Genomic DNA, 19661 nt, shown 5'->3' on the forward strand with positions numbered 1-19661 from the left:
AGGGAAATTATTTCATTTATAAATGGTTGTTTCAGTATTTAAGAGGTATAAATCATATAAATCAAATCAAACATTCTTTTACTTACTATGAACAAACCATATATAACATTGTGAACAAATGCTTTATTGATGATAAATTATGCATGAGCAATAAATTACTAATAATGAACAAACCATTAACTAATAGGTATAAATGCTTAATAAATGATTGATTGTGTGTAGTTATTATAAAGTGTTACCCACAATGGTAATTCTAAAACCAACACTTCATTACAAAGAAACCGGTAAAACAGGGTTTGCTCTTTCCACACATTCTGTTGTTTAATTAGAATGAAATTCATTGTCATAGCTAATCCAAACGCACAAAGAGTTCACAGAACACATGTTCTATCAGTGCAGGGATCTTAAATAGGCCTATTGCACAATGACCACGAGACACACAAAATGCACGGTCGCATGGATGATATGAAGGCTAATAATCTACTTAAAATTTTGACATTATACAAGTTCTTCCTGTTTTACAGGTTCAATGAGTCTTTTACCCAAAACTACACAGACATTTTTCACATTTCCACACCATAATTTCGTATCATATCTGAACATTTCTGGCACAGAATACAAGGGAAAAAAAACCTCACCTATAAAAGTGACCTAGAGTATACTACTGACAAGTGGCAATAAGGCTCAAGCTGTTTTTTTACATGCAATTTTTATTTCTCTTTGCTATTTGGGCTTATTAGAACCTAATTAGAATAAAAACTAAGCATCGTCTTTTGATATGATGTACTTTTAGAGAAAAATGATGTCCATATCTGGACTCTGGGGTCCGTACTTCCATAAAACACAAGCATGTAATAGAATAGAAAAACTCTTTTGTTTTCACATTGAACCCAGCAGTTCTTCCCTGACTGCTTTTGCATGAATCAATAACACATGCACACATTTTTTTTTTTAACATGTTTTGAATATTTGAGACTAAAAACAACATGGAAACATTGTATTTGTGCCCTTTTGGACAGTTTTGTCAGTTCCTTCACCTGTTGTGCATATGGGGGGGGCGCACCAAGGGACAGAAGAAACCTTGGGCAGATCCACGGCTCAAGGGGCCAACCCAACTACCTGGGGTCGTGCTAGTAGAGGGAGCCTGTGTGTGTGTGTGTGTGTGTGTGTGTGTGTGTGTGTGTGTGCGTGTGTGAGAGAGAGAAGTATTGCAAGTGTAGTGGAGTGCATGGAGAAGTGTGGTATGTGAATTGCAATCAGGTGTGTGTGTCTTGAATTTCCCCTTGGGGATCAATAAAGTATCTATCTATCTATCTATCTATCTATCTGTGGGGGTGGGGTGGGGGGCAGTGTGCTGTGTGTGTGGGGCAGTGGCATACTGATGATCCAGAGGGTTTACTGACATGTTTAACCCAACTAATCTATGTATATGTGTTTAGTTGTTGAATTGTTATTTATTACATTTAGACAATGTACAGCTTTTAGCTACACCAGACATACTTTTTTCTCTTTTTTTCTCGAGTATAGCCTACAGTACGTGTAGCCTACTTCATGTTTAGCGACATGCTAAGTTCTTATTTTACAGTTTTTTTTTCTGAATTTCTTTGTCATGACTAATGTTCAGCACTTCTATAAATACCTAACTAAGAATAAGTTCTAAAATAATACAGGATTTTTTACCTGGAAGATGTTTGTGTATGGAGTGGCCACTTGAATTTTCGCTTGTGTTTGCCGCCATATTGTTATTACCGTAGGCCTATTATGTTAGACTCTTCTGACACCACCAGATGGAAGCATAAGTGCCCAGGTACGTGTCCAAAACATCCCCAATTTAGTAGTGAACACGATTGTGGACATAGGCTATAAGCTAAAAAGTTCTGTCCACGCATGTGGCCGCTAAGCCCTAGAGGTTTTAAAATCAACTGGGAAAATGGAGACTTATGTTGTTGTTTTTTTATGTCAGACGCCATGCTGTATGCTACTTACACTTCAGAGCTATGGGTAACCAAATGAATGGCCAATGCAATAGAAAAGGTAGCATGAATTTTATTTAACTAGTCATGGCAATGTAATGGCAAACCATTACCATTTTGCAGCCATGACCATCCTTCTAAACGTAGCCTACTTGTTTAAGATACTTGCCAAATCAAACCTCTAATATGAGATGATCTGTGTGTAGCTGTCATGCAGTTGCTACACACAGATGCTTTCACCCATTCAACAGACACATTTGAATTGAAACGTTAGTGAAGACCTGTGATGTATTGTGTCTGTAGTTGAAAAAGGCAGTAAGGGGTTCGCACTCTGAAAAAATGTAGACAAAGTCTTTGCTGAAGAAAGGTTTTTTACTGGGTGAGCAGACGTTTCATTCGACTAATCGGCTATTCTCAATGCGCACTGAGTGCGAACCCCATACTGCCTTTTTCTGATACCTTTTGGTTTGACGCACCTGACTAAAAATACTTTCATCGAGAGCGCAACACCTTGTGTCTGTAGTTGAAATTAAACCATATTGATTTTAGGCCTCACTATGGTGCTACACTTCATGCAAGTGAGTGATCATGTCAAGCCTAGCACTCTAGCACTAGTCTGTTTTCAGTCTTGACTTGATCTCGTGCCCTGTTTTGGTCTTGGTCTCGACTTGATCTTGGTCTCGACTGGTCTGTCTTGGTCTTGGTCTCGATACCCTCCGGTCTTGGTAATGTCTTTTCTTGGATTAAGCAGTCTTGACTACAGTCTAGTCTTCTAAACAGGAAGTCATTCCTTTTCACGGTAGGCACCCCTGGAAAATCTGAGAAGATATGGTGATGTACCACAATGGTCTCTTATTCACTGAAACACATTCCTCTTGCATGACTTATTCATTGTCTTGATGTTTGAAGGGACACTTCCTCAACTGTCATTAAACTGAGACTTAATGGAGAATATAAATGTGTCAATATTCTAAACAGGAAGCAGTTTCCTTCCACGGCATTGACCCAGGAAAATCTGAGAAGATAGTGATGTACAGCAATTGTCTGCTATTCACTGAAGCACAGCCCTCTTGCATAACTCATTCATTGTCTTGATGTTTTCATACCTTCATCTCAGAACACGCCAGACTTGCTGGGGTTGTTTACTCATGATGAATGGAGCATCCCCTATTGTTTGTTTGTCATGTATTGTTATCCTACGTCTGTGGCCCGTGCAAATGTTACCAATGACGGAAAACACCTGACAGGGCAGGTTTGTGTATGTCAGAACACGATAGTACTAAACCATTTAGAAACCATGCTTTGGCATGACACACCAGGAGCTGTGAAACTATGATCAGACTGATGATGCTTCGAGGCGTGGCCACCTGTTTTGCTTTAAATGCTGCACACATCTGCAGACAGGTATCCTAGAGGTGGAGCAATCTGCCAGAGGTAAGAGCATCGCAGCCTACACACAATGAGACATGGGAATGATTGCTATGCATGCTGATGGAACATTCTGTTCTTTAGTTAAGGCTTTATGCTTTTGTCTTGGGTTAGTGGTGAGAATCAGGCTAGTGTAAATCTAAGTTAAATTGTAATGGCAATTAAGTGTTGTGTAGCAAATTTACTTCGTTAATGGACAGCTGAGATTGCAGCCTGTGGATAGTTGTGGCCCATCTGTGGTGGGCTAAGCCTTAAGTGCTTTGGTCAAAGGCACAAAGGTGGAAGCTGGTTGTTGAACCCATAACTTTTCAGGCTGCCACATGGGTAGGACTTGGCAAAAATATGACGAATCGATACTATTGCGATATTTGGGCTACGATAAGATATTATTGAAATTCTTAACATATTGTGAAACAGCAAATATTCTTTATATCTGCGATATATTGCTATTCATGTCTCCCGTATTATTTGAAGGCATTACCAAAAATAAGGAAATTCACTATTCAACTCATTGACATGGTGCATGTCAAGGTCCCTATTCGCTTTTTGTTGAAAACCAAAATACACCCACACTTTCGATGGAGAAGATGGAGTGTTGTGTATTGTGAAGCCATTCTTATTTGAAATTGCCTTTGAATGCACAACTTGTGACAACTTGTGGGCATAATAAGCAAATGTAATGTTATCAGAGTAAACCCAGAGTAAAATCGACTCAAATAGATAATTAAAATCTATAATTAAGTATTACGATACTTTGAGCTCCTGTATTGATATAATTGCACGCACAAATATCGCGATACTGAACAGAATCGATTCCCCCCCCACCACTACATGCCAGCCCAGCTTCTTAACCATTACGCTGCCATCGCCTGTTTTACCATCTTATGCTGATCCTTTTCATTACTTTATGTGTGTGTTGCAGAAATGGAGCGTGTGCTGTGTGTTCTCGCTGTGGGGCTGTGTGCGTGTGTGCTGGGACAGGTGACTGCAGGTGAGCAAAATCGGACTCTTATTTTCACTAATTTTTAAATATTAAATCACATTTCTATATGTTTTTTTTTTAGACAAAATGCATCTGCTAAGATCAATAAACATATTATCTCTGATGATGTCATGGATTTAACAGTATTCTAGTTATAGTGTAGTTATAGTACATTTGAAATGTAGTTTGTACAATTTACACATGTGTGTATAGTGAAAATTCAGAACAATAATGCAGAACCAAAACAATTATGTACTTACTGTAACTATCATAAAATATGTTAAATTGTGTATGGTTGGGTGTGTGTGTGTGTGTGTTTGTGTGTGTGTTCATTACCACTCACAGAGGCCTTGAGCAGCAGTGCCGTACTGAGAGCCATCAGCGATGCGAAAAAAGTCATTGATGATGCGTACACTTACTCTCGTGCTGAGTAAGTGAGGCAGTTCCCTGTGCATATTTCAGCATTGATGTGTGTTAATGTGTCAAAAACACATCGATGCTATTCAATGTGTGTGTGTGTGTGTGTGTGTGTGTGTGTGTGTGTGTGTGTGTGTGTGTGTGTGTGTGTGTGTGTGTGTGTGTGTGTGTGTGTGTGTGTGTGTGTGTGCAGGACTCTGAGGCGTGTGAGGAAGGGTGTCACTAATCCATCTGACCTCCTGCGTTTGGTGAAGCAGCCGTCCCGAGACGCGCGCTCTGCTGTGAGATCAGCTGACTACCTGGAGTACACCCTCCACCTTCTGAACGAGAGACACCACATCCACAAGCGCTCACTTAATGCTACAGGTACACACACACACACACACACACACACACACACACACACACACACAAACTCTACATAGTTTGTATACAGACATAAAAACATGGATAAGTGAATCACACAAACAAATGCACAATAAACAAATACTCCTGTGTTGGTGGTAGATTTGATCAGCAATAAGGAGCTGGATACAATCGCTCGTCTGACTGGGTGTGCTGCTCGTGTACGTGAACCCAAATGCAAGAAAATATCCGACTTAGACCAGTTCCGCACAGCTACAAGTGTCTGTAACAACAGGTAATGCACACAATGCACAGATGGGTTGAGTTAAAAACAATAAAGGATTGAGTGTTGTTATCTTTGTCCCTGACTCAGATATAACAACAATGGAAGATTGAATTCAATGTGTGTGTGTGTGTGTGTGTGCGCTCTCATAGGAATTTCCCCCGGCGTGGCTCCGCTGCAACACCCTTTGCGCGTTGGCTTCCAGCTGAGTATCAAGATGGCATCTCCCTACCACAGGGCTGGGACCCCAAGGCCCGGCGCAATGGAGCCCTGCTGCCGCTGGTATGTTTAGTGTGTGTGTGTGTGTGTGTGTGTGTGTGTGTGTGTGTGTGTGTGTGTGTGCATGGTGGGAGGTGGGGGGTGGGGGGGTGGGGGGGTAGTAGGTGGGCAATGCACTTGTGCAATGCACTTGTGCACTTGTGTGTGCTCTTGCATGTCTGCAGTGGATATCAACAGCCAGTTCAAAAAAACTCCCAATTGATCAATCAATGATAAGTTACATTTGTTCAACATCTACATGTTAACTAACTTTGTAAACAAACACAATGCTGGATCATGAACAATCATGCATTGCAGCTTGCCTGCATTCCTTTAATTTTATGACCTTTTATGGCCCTTTTTCAACATTTCACAGGTGAGGCTCGTTTCAAACCGCATCCTTAGCACACGCAACGAGGATGTGGTGAGTGACTCTCTCTACACCCATCTGATCACCATCTTCGGCCAGTGGACAGACCATGACCTCACCTTCACCCCTCACTCTCCGAGCATCCGCTCCTTCAATGGCGGCATCAACTGTGACGAGACCTGTGAACGTACGGAGCCATGCTTCCCCATTCGTGTAAGTTTACATTCACTTACCATATTTCTGTCATTAGCATGTTGCATTTGTCAGGCATGGTGATAGTTTAAAAGTTAAAAACATAATAAATAGAAATGATGGTTACACTTTACTTGAAGGTATCTACATGAGAGTAACATGCCATTGTCATGAACTTGTTATTAGCATTATAAATAAGTCATAAACATTTATGATGTAATGCTTCTGTCATTGTCATTCGGTTTTGTCATGACAGGGTTAGAGTTAGGGTTCATGTGTTTATGACAATGTAGGTACCTTCAATTAAAGTGTTACCAAAATAATTTCAAAATAGAATTGGACTTTTTTAGGTCATCCCATTGGATATGCTTCACTCCTAAATCTTTTTTAACATACAGATTCCTCGCAATGACCCTCGCTTTGGCCGCAGATCTGATGAGTGCATCCCTTTCTTCCGTTCCGCTCCGGCCTGCGGGACTGGCGACAACGGTCACATTTTCGGAGACGCCACCGTGCGGGAGCAGCTGAACACCCTGACTGCCTTCCTGGATGCAGGGCAGGTGTACGGCTCCGAGGAGAAGCTGGCGCGCCAACTCCGCAACCGCACCCACGACAGCGGCCTGCTGGAGGTGAACGACCGATTCACAGATAATGGACGAGAGCTGCTGCCCTTCTCTCGTATCAAGGACCTGTGTGCCAACCGTAAGGCTATCACTGGGGATAAGAGAGCTAAAGACGTGCCCTGCTTCCTGGCTGGTAAGAATTTACGCATGTGTTTACACTCTGTCTACACTTACCGATATTTTATTTTTTACTAAAACCTCTGCATTGTCACCTTCTGGATATCTGTTTTTTGTATGTAAAGGTAGTATATATGGTTATTCGATGTTGTTCCTCCTTTGTTAGACTTTTTTGGATAGAAGCATCAGCTGAAACAATGCATGCGATGGAAAATGCTATTTGTGATGTTATGTCAGTGCAGTACATAGGGAACAAATGCAAATGTGTGTGTGTTCTTCTGCCTGTGACTGTATAGGGGATGAGCGCGTTGATGAGAACATTGGGCTGGCCTCCATGCACACCATGATGATGCGGGAACACAACCGATTGGCACGTGCTCTGGGCCGACTTAACCCCAACTGGAGCGGAGAGACCGTCTTTCAGGAGGCACGCAAGATCTTGGGGGCCTACTTCCAGGTGTGTGTGTGTGTGTGTGTGTGTGTGTGTGTGTGTGTGTTTATGAAAGTCTAAGAGCATGAATGCACAATGTTATAGTTACTAAAGCTATGCATGCTTGATGTTTATATGATAACTGCTGGAACTCTAAAAACTGACAGCATCTCACTGTAATATGCCACATTGCTGAGCTTCTTCCTCTTTCTCACAGGTGATCACGTTCCGTGACTACTTGCTCCACATTGTTGGCCCAGACATCCTTAATGGAGCTGAGCTGGGTCCTTATCCTGGTTATGATGAGAATGTGGACCCGTCCATCTCAAACGTGTTTGCCACCGCAGCCTACCGCTTTGCCCATCTGGCCATTCAGCCCTTTATGTTCCGCCTGAATGAGACCTATGAAGAGCACCCACAGTTTCCCAGTGTGCTGTTCCACCAGAACTTTTTTACCCCCTGGAGGCTGGTTTTTGAGGGTGAGAGAGAGCATTACATAGATCTGCCAATATGCACGCATCATGGTACGACAGTTAGGTATCTCCGCTGGTTCCCACAGTTAGGAAAAGCTCAAAAGAGACAATGGGTTTGAGTTTGACCGTGTATTTAGTTGACAGGGTAACAGATAGATAGATAGATCAGAATCTATCAGAAGAACATTGGTTGCATGTGATCGGTTTATTCACACTTTATTAACTTCATCGGAGAGGTCTCGCCCATTTCAGAGTGGGTGCCTTGATGTAGCTTCCTGCTTCCTATATTGCCGCCAAACTCGGGTCCAATGAATCTCAACATATAGTCCTGGGAATATGATTGAATTTAGTCCATCTTCTTTTAGTGTTTTTAGATTAACATCAGTGAATGTGCATTTCACATAATGCTAAATTGGTAAACACATTTAAGTAAATAATATATTTTCGATTTGTCGAATGCTGTTTGTATTGACAAGCCAATATTTTCTCATAGCAAGCTAATAATCTCAAATATAAATTTCATGTGTCTGCCTGTAGGTGGCATCGACCCAGTGATTCGTGGTCTGGTGGGCCGCCAGGCGAAGCTCAACACACAGGACGCCATGATGCACAACGAGCTGCGCGAGCGCCTCTTTGAGTTCCTGGGGCACGTGGCGCTGGACCTGGCTGCGCTGAACATGCAGAGGGGACGCGACCATGGCCTTCCAGGTACTGTGCAGTATGTGCTCTCCCTTCTACATGCAGAGGGGACGCGACCATGGCCTTCCAGGTACTGTGCAGTATGTGCTCTCCCTTCTACGCAGGGATGGAGTGGAGGCTAAACGCAAGTCAACACAGTTCATCCACCTCTGGAATGTTTTAGAAATAGAGTTTATCCACCCCTCAAAAGAGTTCATTCACCAATTGCAACTTTTAACATTCAACAATCAATATGTGCACTCAAGGAACCATAATACCACTGGTACTGATATAAACATTAGATAATAACCTACACCATCATCAAATACAGTTTTAACACATTCTGAAATTCGCTACCGCAGGACGCAGTCCACCTCATCAAGATCACAGAATCCATAGTATAGCCACCTCTTATTTTACCACTGCATCCCTGCTTAGACGTATCCATCTTCCATTCAACATTTTCACATATGTATTACACAACACATTGATAGTCATGGTATGAGGTGATGGATATTTCTGTATGCTGAATTACCAAGTAGTAAGTTCAGTTTAAGTTCAAGTTTACTGTCATGTACTCATCAAAGGATTTATCAGTAATGAAATGTATCATGCTCAAGAGCTAGCTCAACTTAAACAATAAAAAGAATAATCAATAAAAAGTGAAATAGGGGTAATTAGTAATATTAGTAGTATTTGACACTATCCCACACTGTAGCTGGCCCTCTAGTGTTGCTGTTGGCAGTGCAGAGAGTGGCATCCTGGGACACGAGTGGCTAATGTAAGTCCGTCCGTGTCTCTTGGCAGGCTACAATAGCTGGCGTGGCTTCTGTGGCTTGTCCCAGCCTAGTACGCTGGATGAGCTAGCCGAGGTCCTGAACAACACCGATCTGGCCCAGGACCTGATGGACCTCTACGGCACCGTGGACAACATCGACGTGTGGCTGGGAGGAGTGGCCGAGCCTTTCGTGGACGGAGGGCGCGTGGGACCGCTGTTTGCCTGCATCATTGCCAGACAGTTCCAGAAAATCCGCCAGGGAGACAGGTCAGCACACACTCTCTCTCTCTCTCACACACACACACACACACACACACACACACACACACACACACACACACACACACACACACACACACACACACACACACACAGACACAGGCACACACATACACATACGCACGCAAACATACACACACACATGCACAGACACACTTCCACACAGACAGACGCATACACACACACACATACACACACACACACACACACACACACAAACACACACACACACACACACACACACACACACACACACACACACACTCTGATCTTTTTTAGATTCTTGAGTAGAACTGCATATTCCTGTATGATTAGCTAATAACTGTGCATGAATGTGTGCGTCAGCCTGTGGTGGGAGAATGATGGCGTGTTCACTGAAGCCCAGCGTGAGTCTCTGCGCACAGCGTCTCTGTCCCGTGTCATCTGTGACAACACCGGCATCACTGACGTCCCTGAGAACCCCTTCGAGTACCGCCCACGTGGCTCTGGATACACACGCTGCCAGGATATCCCAGCCTTTGACCTTCGACCCTGGAAGGAGAACGGTAAGATACCCACATCATGAATTTAGATGTGTGAGTGTGTAGTAGTTTGTGTTGTATGACCTAAGCATATTGTGTGTGTGTCTGCTGGATGTGTGTATGTGCAAGCGAGAGTTGTGTGTGTGTCTATGTGTGAATGTGCTATCAACTACACTCTAAAAACGGCTGGGTTGAAATCAACCCAATATCAACCCATGTGCTGGGTCATATATGGACCGACTCAACGTTGGGTTGCGTCAACCCAATGGGTTGGGTTACATATAACAACCCAGAATGCTGGGTTGTATCTTTAACCCAGGAGCTGGGTAGAAATAACTACATTGCCGAGTTAAAACTACTATATTAATGGGTAACAATTTTAACCCAAATGCAAGGTAGATATAACTACATTGCTGAGTTAAAACTACTAAAGGAATAGGTTATGTTCAACCCAGCAGTTGGGTGGAAATAACTACACTGCAATTAAAATTACCAAAAGAGTGGGTTTATGCACAATTCAAACTGAGTCAACCCTTGGGTTAACTAAACTATTTTTTGATGATAAAAAAAACAGACACTTATCTAAATTATTGTTGTTTATTAAGAATTTGAGGTACAGTTTACCATCAAGTATTACAAATATATAGACAGACACACAGACTTATAAGTACAAGCCTCTAACTGGATTGACATTATACACACACACACACACACACACACACACACACATACTTGCAGGCCTCTAAGTGAAACGGCTTGAAGTATTAATACACACACACACACACACACACACACACATACTTGCAGGCCTCTAAGTGAAACAGCATGAAGTATTAAAAAACACACACACATACTTGCAGGCCTCTAACTGAAACGGCTTTAAGTATCAATACACACACACATACTTGCAGGCCTCTAAGTGAAACGGCATGAAGTATTAAAAAACACACACACACACATACTTGCAGGCCTCTAACTTAAACGGCATGAAGTATTATAACACACACACATACTTGCAGGCCTCTAACTTAAACGGCATGAAGTATTAAAAATGCACACACACACACTTGCAGGCCTCTAACTTAAACGGCATGAAGTATTATAACACACACACATACTTGCAGGCCTCTAACTGAAACGGCATGAAGTATTACAACACACACACACATACTTGCAGAAAATGCACACATACTTGCAGGCCTCTAACTTAAACGGCATGAAGTATTACAACACACACACACATACTTGCAGGCCTCTAACTGAAACAGCATGAAGTATTATAACACACACACATACTTGCAGAAAACGCACACATACTTGCAGGCCTCTAACTTAAACGGCATGAAGTATTATAACACACACACATACTTGCAGGCCTCTAACTTAAACGGCATGAAGTATTACAACACACACACACATACTTGCAGGCCTCTAACTGAAACGGCATGAAGTATCAAAACACACATACTTGCAGGCCTCTAACTTAAACGCCATGAAGTATTAAAAACGCACACACATACTTGCAGGCCTCTAACTTAAACGGCATGAAGTATTACAACACACACACACACTTGCAGGCCTCTAACTTAAACGGCATGAAGCATTAAAAACGCACACACACTTAAGAGGCCTCTAATTTAAACGGCCACAAAGTTTCAGATTGAATCTGAAAACTACACTGCAAACTGTGCCCTCATTACTTTAACACAAGGACGCACAGGTCCTGGGATTTCATACACAGTCTGTATGAATTCCCAGATCTGTGCACATGCATGTGGATACTGAATATCAAAGACAAAGAAGGCTTTGAAGCACACATCTACAGCCCCCAAAAGGGATGGATGTTCCAGAGCAGTTCCATCGATGATTGTGAATGCTTGGGAACACTGATGATTATCACCCAACATCAGAACGAAGGGGTACTCTGATTTTGCCTGGGACAGGAACTCTGCCAAGTTTGTTCCAACCTGTAGATGAGAGGGGGCAAAGCAGATTCTGTTAGACAAATTGACACCCAAAGGCAGACAAACAACGCGCAACTTTACTTTTCCACTTCGTCCTCTAGTCAGGGGGCAAATTCTGAAAAGGGCTTCCGTTAAGACTTTTGCAAATGCACATCTTCAAGTTGCAACTGCCCTAACACCTCCCCCCAATCAACACTCAAAGATTGACACATTCCATATAATACATTCTATATGACACAGGAGAGAAAGTGCAACACACTTATGCACACACACACACACACATGCGCACCTATTGGCTTGAGCGTCACCGCTGCCTGCCATCCCTCCGGTGGTTGTCAGGCACCGGCAGGGAGGGACTTAGGACTGGAGAGAGGCCGGCTGCCTCATGAGGTCGTCAACAGGTTCTTGGCTGCAGTGGGGCCGTTACAGAGGTCTTACTTCCCCCCGGTGGTCGTCAAGCACCGGCAGGGAGTCAGATGGGGGAAGCAGGCCTGCAGCATCACGTGGCCTCTGGCGAGGGCATTGCCAAAGGAGTTCCCTCCCCCCGGTGGTCGTCAAGCACCGGCAGGGAGTCAGGTGGGGGAATGGCAACTGCAGTCAGGGGCCTTGGGCGGAGCCTGTGTTGGTGTTCTCCTTCCCTCCGGTGGTCGTCAGGCACCGGCAGGGTCAAACTTGGACCAGGTGGAATGGCAGCAGCCTCCTCCCAGTGGCCGTCAAGCACTGGCGGTCAGAGAAATACTGGGCTATTTCAAGGCTTACTGATCTGCCACATTTAAAACAAATGTACATTTTGTGCAGACTTAATGCCTATAGCTCACCTTAAGCAACGTATTGAAGTACTTTTGAAATTTGAGCCGTGGTCCAAAAGCAGAAATGATTCTTCATCGATCTTCTCAGCTGCACAACATGAGAAAATAAATATTACGCACCTGTGACTACTACAAAAAAGCATTTATGCAAAAATGCTATAGATGGATTTCTATGCAACAAAGCAACAAGGAAAAAGTGTGCAATGGAGGGGCACTTTAATGGAATAATAATTATTATGGCTCAAATTCAAATTTGCTACAATAACTTTTTAATCAAACAGACCAAGTCAATGCTGCTTTGGAAGGTCACTTTTAATATTTGCTAGCAGGTTTTACAAGTCCATTTAACTAGAAAATGACTCAAAGAGCGCTTGTCTCCGCCAAGACGATATGGGTAATTGACCCTATACATATTCCAGGCTGTGTGACGGAAAAACATAACCTCCTTGGTGGAGGTAGGTCTAATGAATGTTAGTAGGCTACATACCTTCAAAAGTAGGAAGCAGGTCACCAAGCCCCCAGTCGAGCAATTTTGTCTGAACAAAATCATCCATCTTAAACAAAAACACAGCAATAAAAAAAATAAGGTCACATGGGGTAATGTGATGAGAATCAAATCAAATATTCAAAATTCAAATATTCATAACCACAGATTGTTAAGATTCAAGACCATCTGTTACATCTCAAATACTAGTATAATGTAGATGAAGTAGTTTGGGATGGAAATGTTCAAGCATTGTTTTGGTTTTCATCATTACATTGACAGGCTAGAGAGAGAGAGAAGGCTGCGCATACACAAGTCTGAGCTGACCGTGAATTTAGAGCGACTAGGAATGGTACAACAAAGAAGGCATGCATACCGGTATTCAAATGTGTTTTGCGTATATTTAAAATGCGATTACACCAAACTTGCATGTCACGACACAAAAATCCGTAATTCTAGATATAATCCAATCGCATAATCATCTCAATTCTCACATGTCTTGCAGGGGAGACGTTTGTTTTACATACTAGGCAACAAACATCCAAAACAACAAGAAATTAACTGTTAAGCAAGCATAATTATCACACAAGCAATGCTATACAGATGAAAATGAAAACGAAGTGTTTCAATTGGAAATACAATGAACGACAGGAACATGGATCCACATGCCTAAAAAGACCACTACAAATACCTGCTAGGCTACGTACATTAAACCAAACCGAACTCGCAAATTTAACGACTCGACAAATATCATAGCTAAAAATACACGGTCACAGCTGCATTCCACTGGCCCTGAGAAATGTAAAATGTACATAAGGATGGCAACGATATCGTAAGCTGTACATTTTACCTACCTGAAAAGCGAATATATAGGCTATTGCAAACGTTATACCAGAGATGCAAACTCATTTTTCAGTAGCCCCTGACCGTATACGTTACCTCTATTTTTTACCTCATGTTGGACATAATAGCAAACTAGCCAGTAGCAGCTAAACTAACTAACTCACGACTTTTACTGTCGGTGTTAGTCCTATCTGTCTTTCTAAAAAGTGCACCATTTCTGACAGCTAAACGTACTTACTTTAACAAGAGACCAACATTAAGCCAGTATTGCCAACCTGTATGACCAACAACTTAGGTCTAAAAAGCTAATTTTACCATGTGCTCTGCTGCGGTGCGAATGGCACGGTCGGTGACACATTAGCTACTCTGCTGATATGTGAATGGCGCGCTAACCGATTACCAGGCAAAAAAAAGAGAGGAAAATATTCACCGCTAAACCATTAGGAATTTCGACGATATAGATTGCACAACTTAAACATGCATTTTTGTTTTTTGATGGCAGGATCATATCCAATTAAATTATAATAGCTTATGTTAAGCTAAGCATGCTAAACTACAACCATTCATATCGTCATCTGTGATTGGAGAACGTTAATTTGCGGCTCTGGATAAAATTGTGCAAATGTCAGGTGATTATTACCAATAAATCAATGAGCGCAAACTCATTTTAGTTGCCTTACAACTAAGCGAACATATAGGCAATTGCAAATGTTACCAGAAGTACAAACTCATTTCACTAGGCTTGACGCAAATCCGTTACCTCATGTTGGGCATAATGGCAAACTAGCAGCTAGCCTGCCGAAGTTCGGTGCAAATGGCGCGGTGACCTTTAGCTGCTACTGTCTATGGCGGTGACACGTTGCTCTGCTCAAATGCTAATGTCACGCTAGCACATTGCTAGCGATTGCTAGGCAAAAAGAAACGGAAAATATATTCACTGCTTTTTGTAACTAAACCATTAGAAATTTCGACGATATAGATTGCAGAACTTAAACATACGTTTTTATTATTTTCTGGCTGGATGGTACGATGATATTCAATTAAATGATAAACGTTTATGCTAAGCTAAGCTAAGTTCAGTTACAACCATTCAGTAGGCTATTGTAATATGTTTACTTAGAGTTAGCCTATTACACTGAAACCACACATATTTTTCATTTAATATTGTTCTGAATTACTCAAGAAAAATGTTTTGTAATGATTAACTTACCTGACACAGAGAAGGTCACCGTCTCTCAACGTCTCTCAACCACACCGCAAAGTCGTCTGGAAAAAATGGCGGATGATATGCCCGAGATTTTTTTAAAAGTAGGAGGAGCGGCTACAACCCAATGCGTGGGGTTACTTCCTCAACCCAATTAGTTGGGTTACTAATGGGTTGCAATGAAAGATTGTTAGAGCCCAATATTGGGTTGAAACTACCCAAATCATCACAACCCAGCAATTGGGTTACAAAATCAACCCAGCATTTTTTAGAGTGTAGATGTACTGCAAAACGGTACAAAATATGGCCGCCGCTTCACAACACATCAATCAATCAATCAATCAATCAATCAATCCATTCATCCATCCATCCATCAGATTATCATTCACACTGATTTTATCTCTTAGTGTCTGTCTTGGTGATCATTAGACAGAGCTGAGCATATTGTATCCTGTTTCAAACATAAACACAGTTGCCTATATCAAAGTCTGTTAGTCTTGCTTTAAGCATGTGACAGCAAACCCTGCATCAGAAGGAAGCAAACAACAAAGAACATTCAGAGGTGTATGGCTCTGACAGGTTGTTCATCTCCATCCTCCAAGTTGCTTTTTCTTGTTTTCAGAGGCCAAGAGGCATGAAGTATGTGAAGGCAGGACGGGGCACCTCTCCTGTGGTATGTATACAGCACCATATCTGCTAATATAAAAAAAAACATGCAAAAAGAATATTCAAACACTGATGTTCCAGGGAAATTGATGAGCTCAGATTACATGCATGATATCATGCTTCAAAAATCATATTCCTGGAAAAGGAACTTCCTGTTTGTAGAAAAGATATTTTGTAACGGGGGGTGATTGCACAGGGGCGGATTTCATCAAGGTGATCTCAGCCAGCTATGGACGCAGCAACAGAGACACCTGCAGCAGTGGACGCCCGTCAAACCAGCTTTCCAACACCCAATGCCACCAGAACCAGTCTCTACGCATTATGTCTGACAGGTACCACTCCTTTTGTACATTATAGACAAGTTATATGGAGCCCCAGAAGTGTCATTGGAAGATTTATTTTGTATGTATCTACAGAATGTGCGCTCATTTTACTAATGTGCGCTCATTTTACTAAATTGTGCTCTCAGCTTAGTTAATCAGACACACGTTTTACTAAATAGTGCACTCAACTATATTGTGCTCTCATTTGATTTTTTTGTAAAATGAGTGCATTATTTAGTAAAATGTATTAAGTAAAACATACACACAATGTACTGAATTGAGAGTAGCACTCAGCACTAGCACAACATATTAACTTGTGTGCACAATCTAATAACATGAAGCCACAAGTTGGTAAAGCGAGCACACAATTTGGAAAAATCAGTGCACATTCTCTCGATAAAGATAAATAAATAAATAAAATGTGCAATGACACCTCCCAGGCCATATTTAACTAACACTCACACTTATCTAGAGGGTCTCACAGTGAACTAATGACCGAGTTGGGTGCCTTGCTCAGGGACACACACCTGGACTGCAATACACATTAAGGTATTGTACACGCACAATAATGCTAAGACTCTTTTTTGCTGTTTCAATAGGTGCAATGGAAAGTCAAGCTGTGCTGTGCCTGTGACAAACGCAGTGTTCTCTGATCCTTGTGGTGGGACATATAAATATCTGGATGTATCTTATGAATGCCACCCAGTCAGTAAGTGTTACCAAATACCATATATGCCCCAGTATCAATAAGTACTTGCAAGTGACATACAGCGGCACACAATCATGTGAGCACACTGACATGGGTATTTTCCATCTGTGGCCCACTAGTGGTTTATGAAGGCATAGCTTGTCAGTTTCCATGCATTCAACTTTTGTAGTTTTGTTGTTGAAATTATGTGTCACCTCATGGCAGGTTTGTTCTGACCTGAACTAGGTCCTATGTTTACAATCTTCTTTTTTTGTTCACAGAGTGAGCAGATCACCCTCACTGAAGGCCACACACTGCTGTAGACCAGCACAGACAAATAACGAAAACTATTATGTAAAGGGTCAAGGCACATCCAGTGCATGCAATGTATACAATTAGATTTATGGCTTTGATGGACTTCACAATGAAATTCTGAAAAACATGGACCAAACATGTGACAACATGAGAATTGAACTTCAGCACAATCAGGCAATGTATTTCTAATAAAAAAAAACGATTGCGTAGTTTTTTTTAATCACAGTAGAAATAATCAAATGTGTATAATAAATACATGTATGTAGTCTAAATTGCAAAATGTAAAAATGATAAATGCTGAAACAGGTGTTACAAACGTCTGACTACAGAATACATTTTAGTTTGTTCTAGTTTGTATACATTTTAAATGCAACATATTAATGCATAGTAATGTTTGTATGTCTAAAGCAACACTGATCCTTTTCAACTTCTAAATGGTATAAATTAATCTGAATAAATGGATTCAATACTTCCCTCAGGAAATCTTACATTGTTGAAATGAATTAATCTGGAACAGATATTTTATGTGAACTATCTAAGTATATCTCACAATAAAGGGGATGGCAATGGCAGATTTTATGTGCAAATAAATGTTATTTATAGTCAAATTATTTGCAAACACTATTTTATGTCGTATTAACGTCGTATTATGTCGTATTCAAGATTTTGTTGATAGTGTGATTCTACAGCAGAGCAGGGATAGACCTGCTGCTCTGAACCAAGAGGAGTTTCCCTGACTGGCCAAACATTCTCTGTTCTCTCTGTGTTGTGTAGAGTTTAGGAAAGAAGAAATAAAAATGGACCCAGAAATATGAACATAATGTCAAAAAATGCAGAACGTATTTTCTATTAAGTGAGGTTATGCATTGATTTTGTAAAATGTCCTCCTCAGCTATTTGGTTAATACATGGGGACGGGCTATAGAGGGAAATGTACTTTGATCACAGTATATGCTGTGGCGCAAAAGGCTACAGTGCTCATACCACTTACGGGTCCGAGTGCCCACGGGGACCTAGGCTCGAGTCAGGCCTGCGGTTATTTCCCGATCCCACCCCATCTCTCTCTCCCCCTTCACTGTCCTATACAAATAAAGGCAAAATCCCCCAAAAAATATACTTAAAGAAAGAAAATAACATGGGGATTTTGAATGATCTTACCTGTTAGGTAACACTTTTTAATACACACAATTCATCATCTATTAAGCATTTGTTAACTATTAGTTAATGGTTTGTTCATCATTAGTAATTAATTGTTCATGCATGATTTATCATCAATTAAGCATTTGTTCATAAAGTTATGATTGGTTGAAGAAGCCTATTTCTAAAATATGTATCAAGTGTTGCTAATACTTAATATATCATGCAATAATATTTTGTTAATGAAATACTAGTCATTATTTAACAGTTATTACACTAATGATTAGTAAGGATGTGAATACATGTTTTGTAAACCACTTCCTAATACTATAATTCATGATTAACTCAGGAGTTACAAGTGGTTAGTTAATGATATGTGTGAGCCCATCTAAAGTGAGGACTTTCTATGTCTTGCTACACATTTGTAAATGAGTTGTAAATACTACATTCACATTCATTCATTAAGCTGACAATTTTATCCAGAGCAACATACACATGTCAATTAAATTAAAGACAACCGCAGAAGCTGGTAACTGAACCCCCAACCGAACAGGCAATAGAATATAGCCCTGCTCCTTAACCACTACACTACCTCTGCTACTGATCTGACATAGATGGGATCTAGTTTTAGTTGTTTTCAGAGGACTACTTTCCTGTTATGCGTATGACTACATTTGAAGTAGAACTAAGCAGCGCATTGATACAATAGTTATAGAGTTAAAGCATACAATACAAGTAAATAATTGACTGACGTATTTTGTTTAATGAATACTCCCTGATGCCCTCAGGGAGAAGATACAGGGTCTCCTTATGCAAACATAACCGGTTCAAACAGTCCTTTGTCCCAGTGTCAGTTAAGCTCATTAATGAGCAAATGTAGGAAGGTTTACTTTTAATAGCAGAACTGTAACATGTACCAGTAGTGTTTTACAACTGTACCAGCATTTTTAATATGAAGTATTTGTATGTGTGCTTTAATATGTATTGTGCACTGCACTTTGAAATGCACTAGCACTTTACTGTGCACTGCACTTTGAAATGCACTAGCACTTTACTGTGCACTGCACTTTGATATGCATTAG

General features: G+C 41.2%; 1 protein-coding gene and 1 long non-coding RNA gene across 2 annotated transcripts; one reads left to right on the plus strand and one right to left on the minus strand.

The window, feature by feature from the left end:
• Positions 1–3372: 3372 nt before the first annotated feature.
• On the plus strand, positions 3373–18015 carry LOC134087058 (eosinophil peroxidase-like). Its single transcript, XM_062540262.1, has 17 exons — positions 3373–3407; positions 4324–4392; positions 4729–4813; positions 4994–5166; positions 5308–5440; positions 5581–5710; positions 6063–6269; positions 6647–7004; positions 7285–7445; positions 7636–7897; positions 8429–8599; positions 9377–9614; positions 9972–10171; positions 16074–16124; positions 16314–16449; positions 17040–17149; positions 17410–18015. The coding sequence occupies exons 2-17, from the start codon at positions 4326–4328 to the stop codon at positions 17412–17414; spliced, it is 2487 nt and encodes an 828-aa protein (XP_062396246.1). The 5' UTR covers positions 3373–3407; positions 4324–4325; the 3' UTR covers positions 17415–18015.
• LOC134087062 (uncharacterized) lies at positions 12086–12969 on the minus strand. The gene is made up of 3 exons (XR_009939796.1): positions 12930–12969; positions 12401–12831; positions 12086–12114 (listed from the first exon to the last, which is right to left on the minus strand). It is a non-coding gene; the product is annotated as an uncharacterized LOC134087062 (long non-coding RNA).
• Positions 18016–19661: the final 1646 nt, after the last annotated feature.

Source organism: Sardina pilchardus, chromosome 7, assembly GCF_963854185.1.
Source record: "Sardina pilchardus chromosome 7, fSarPil1.1, whole genome shotgun sequence".
In the NCBI taxonomy this organism is placed as follows: Eukaryota; Metazoa; Chordata; class Actinopteri; order Clupeiformes; family Clupeidae; genus Sardina; species Sardina pilchardus.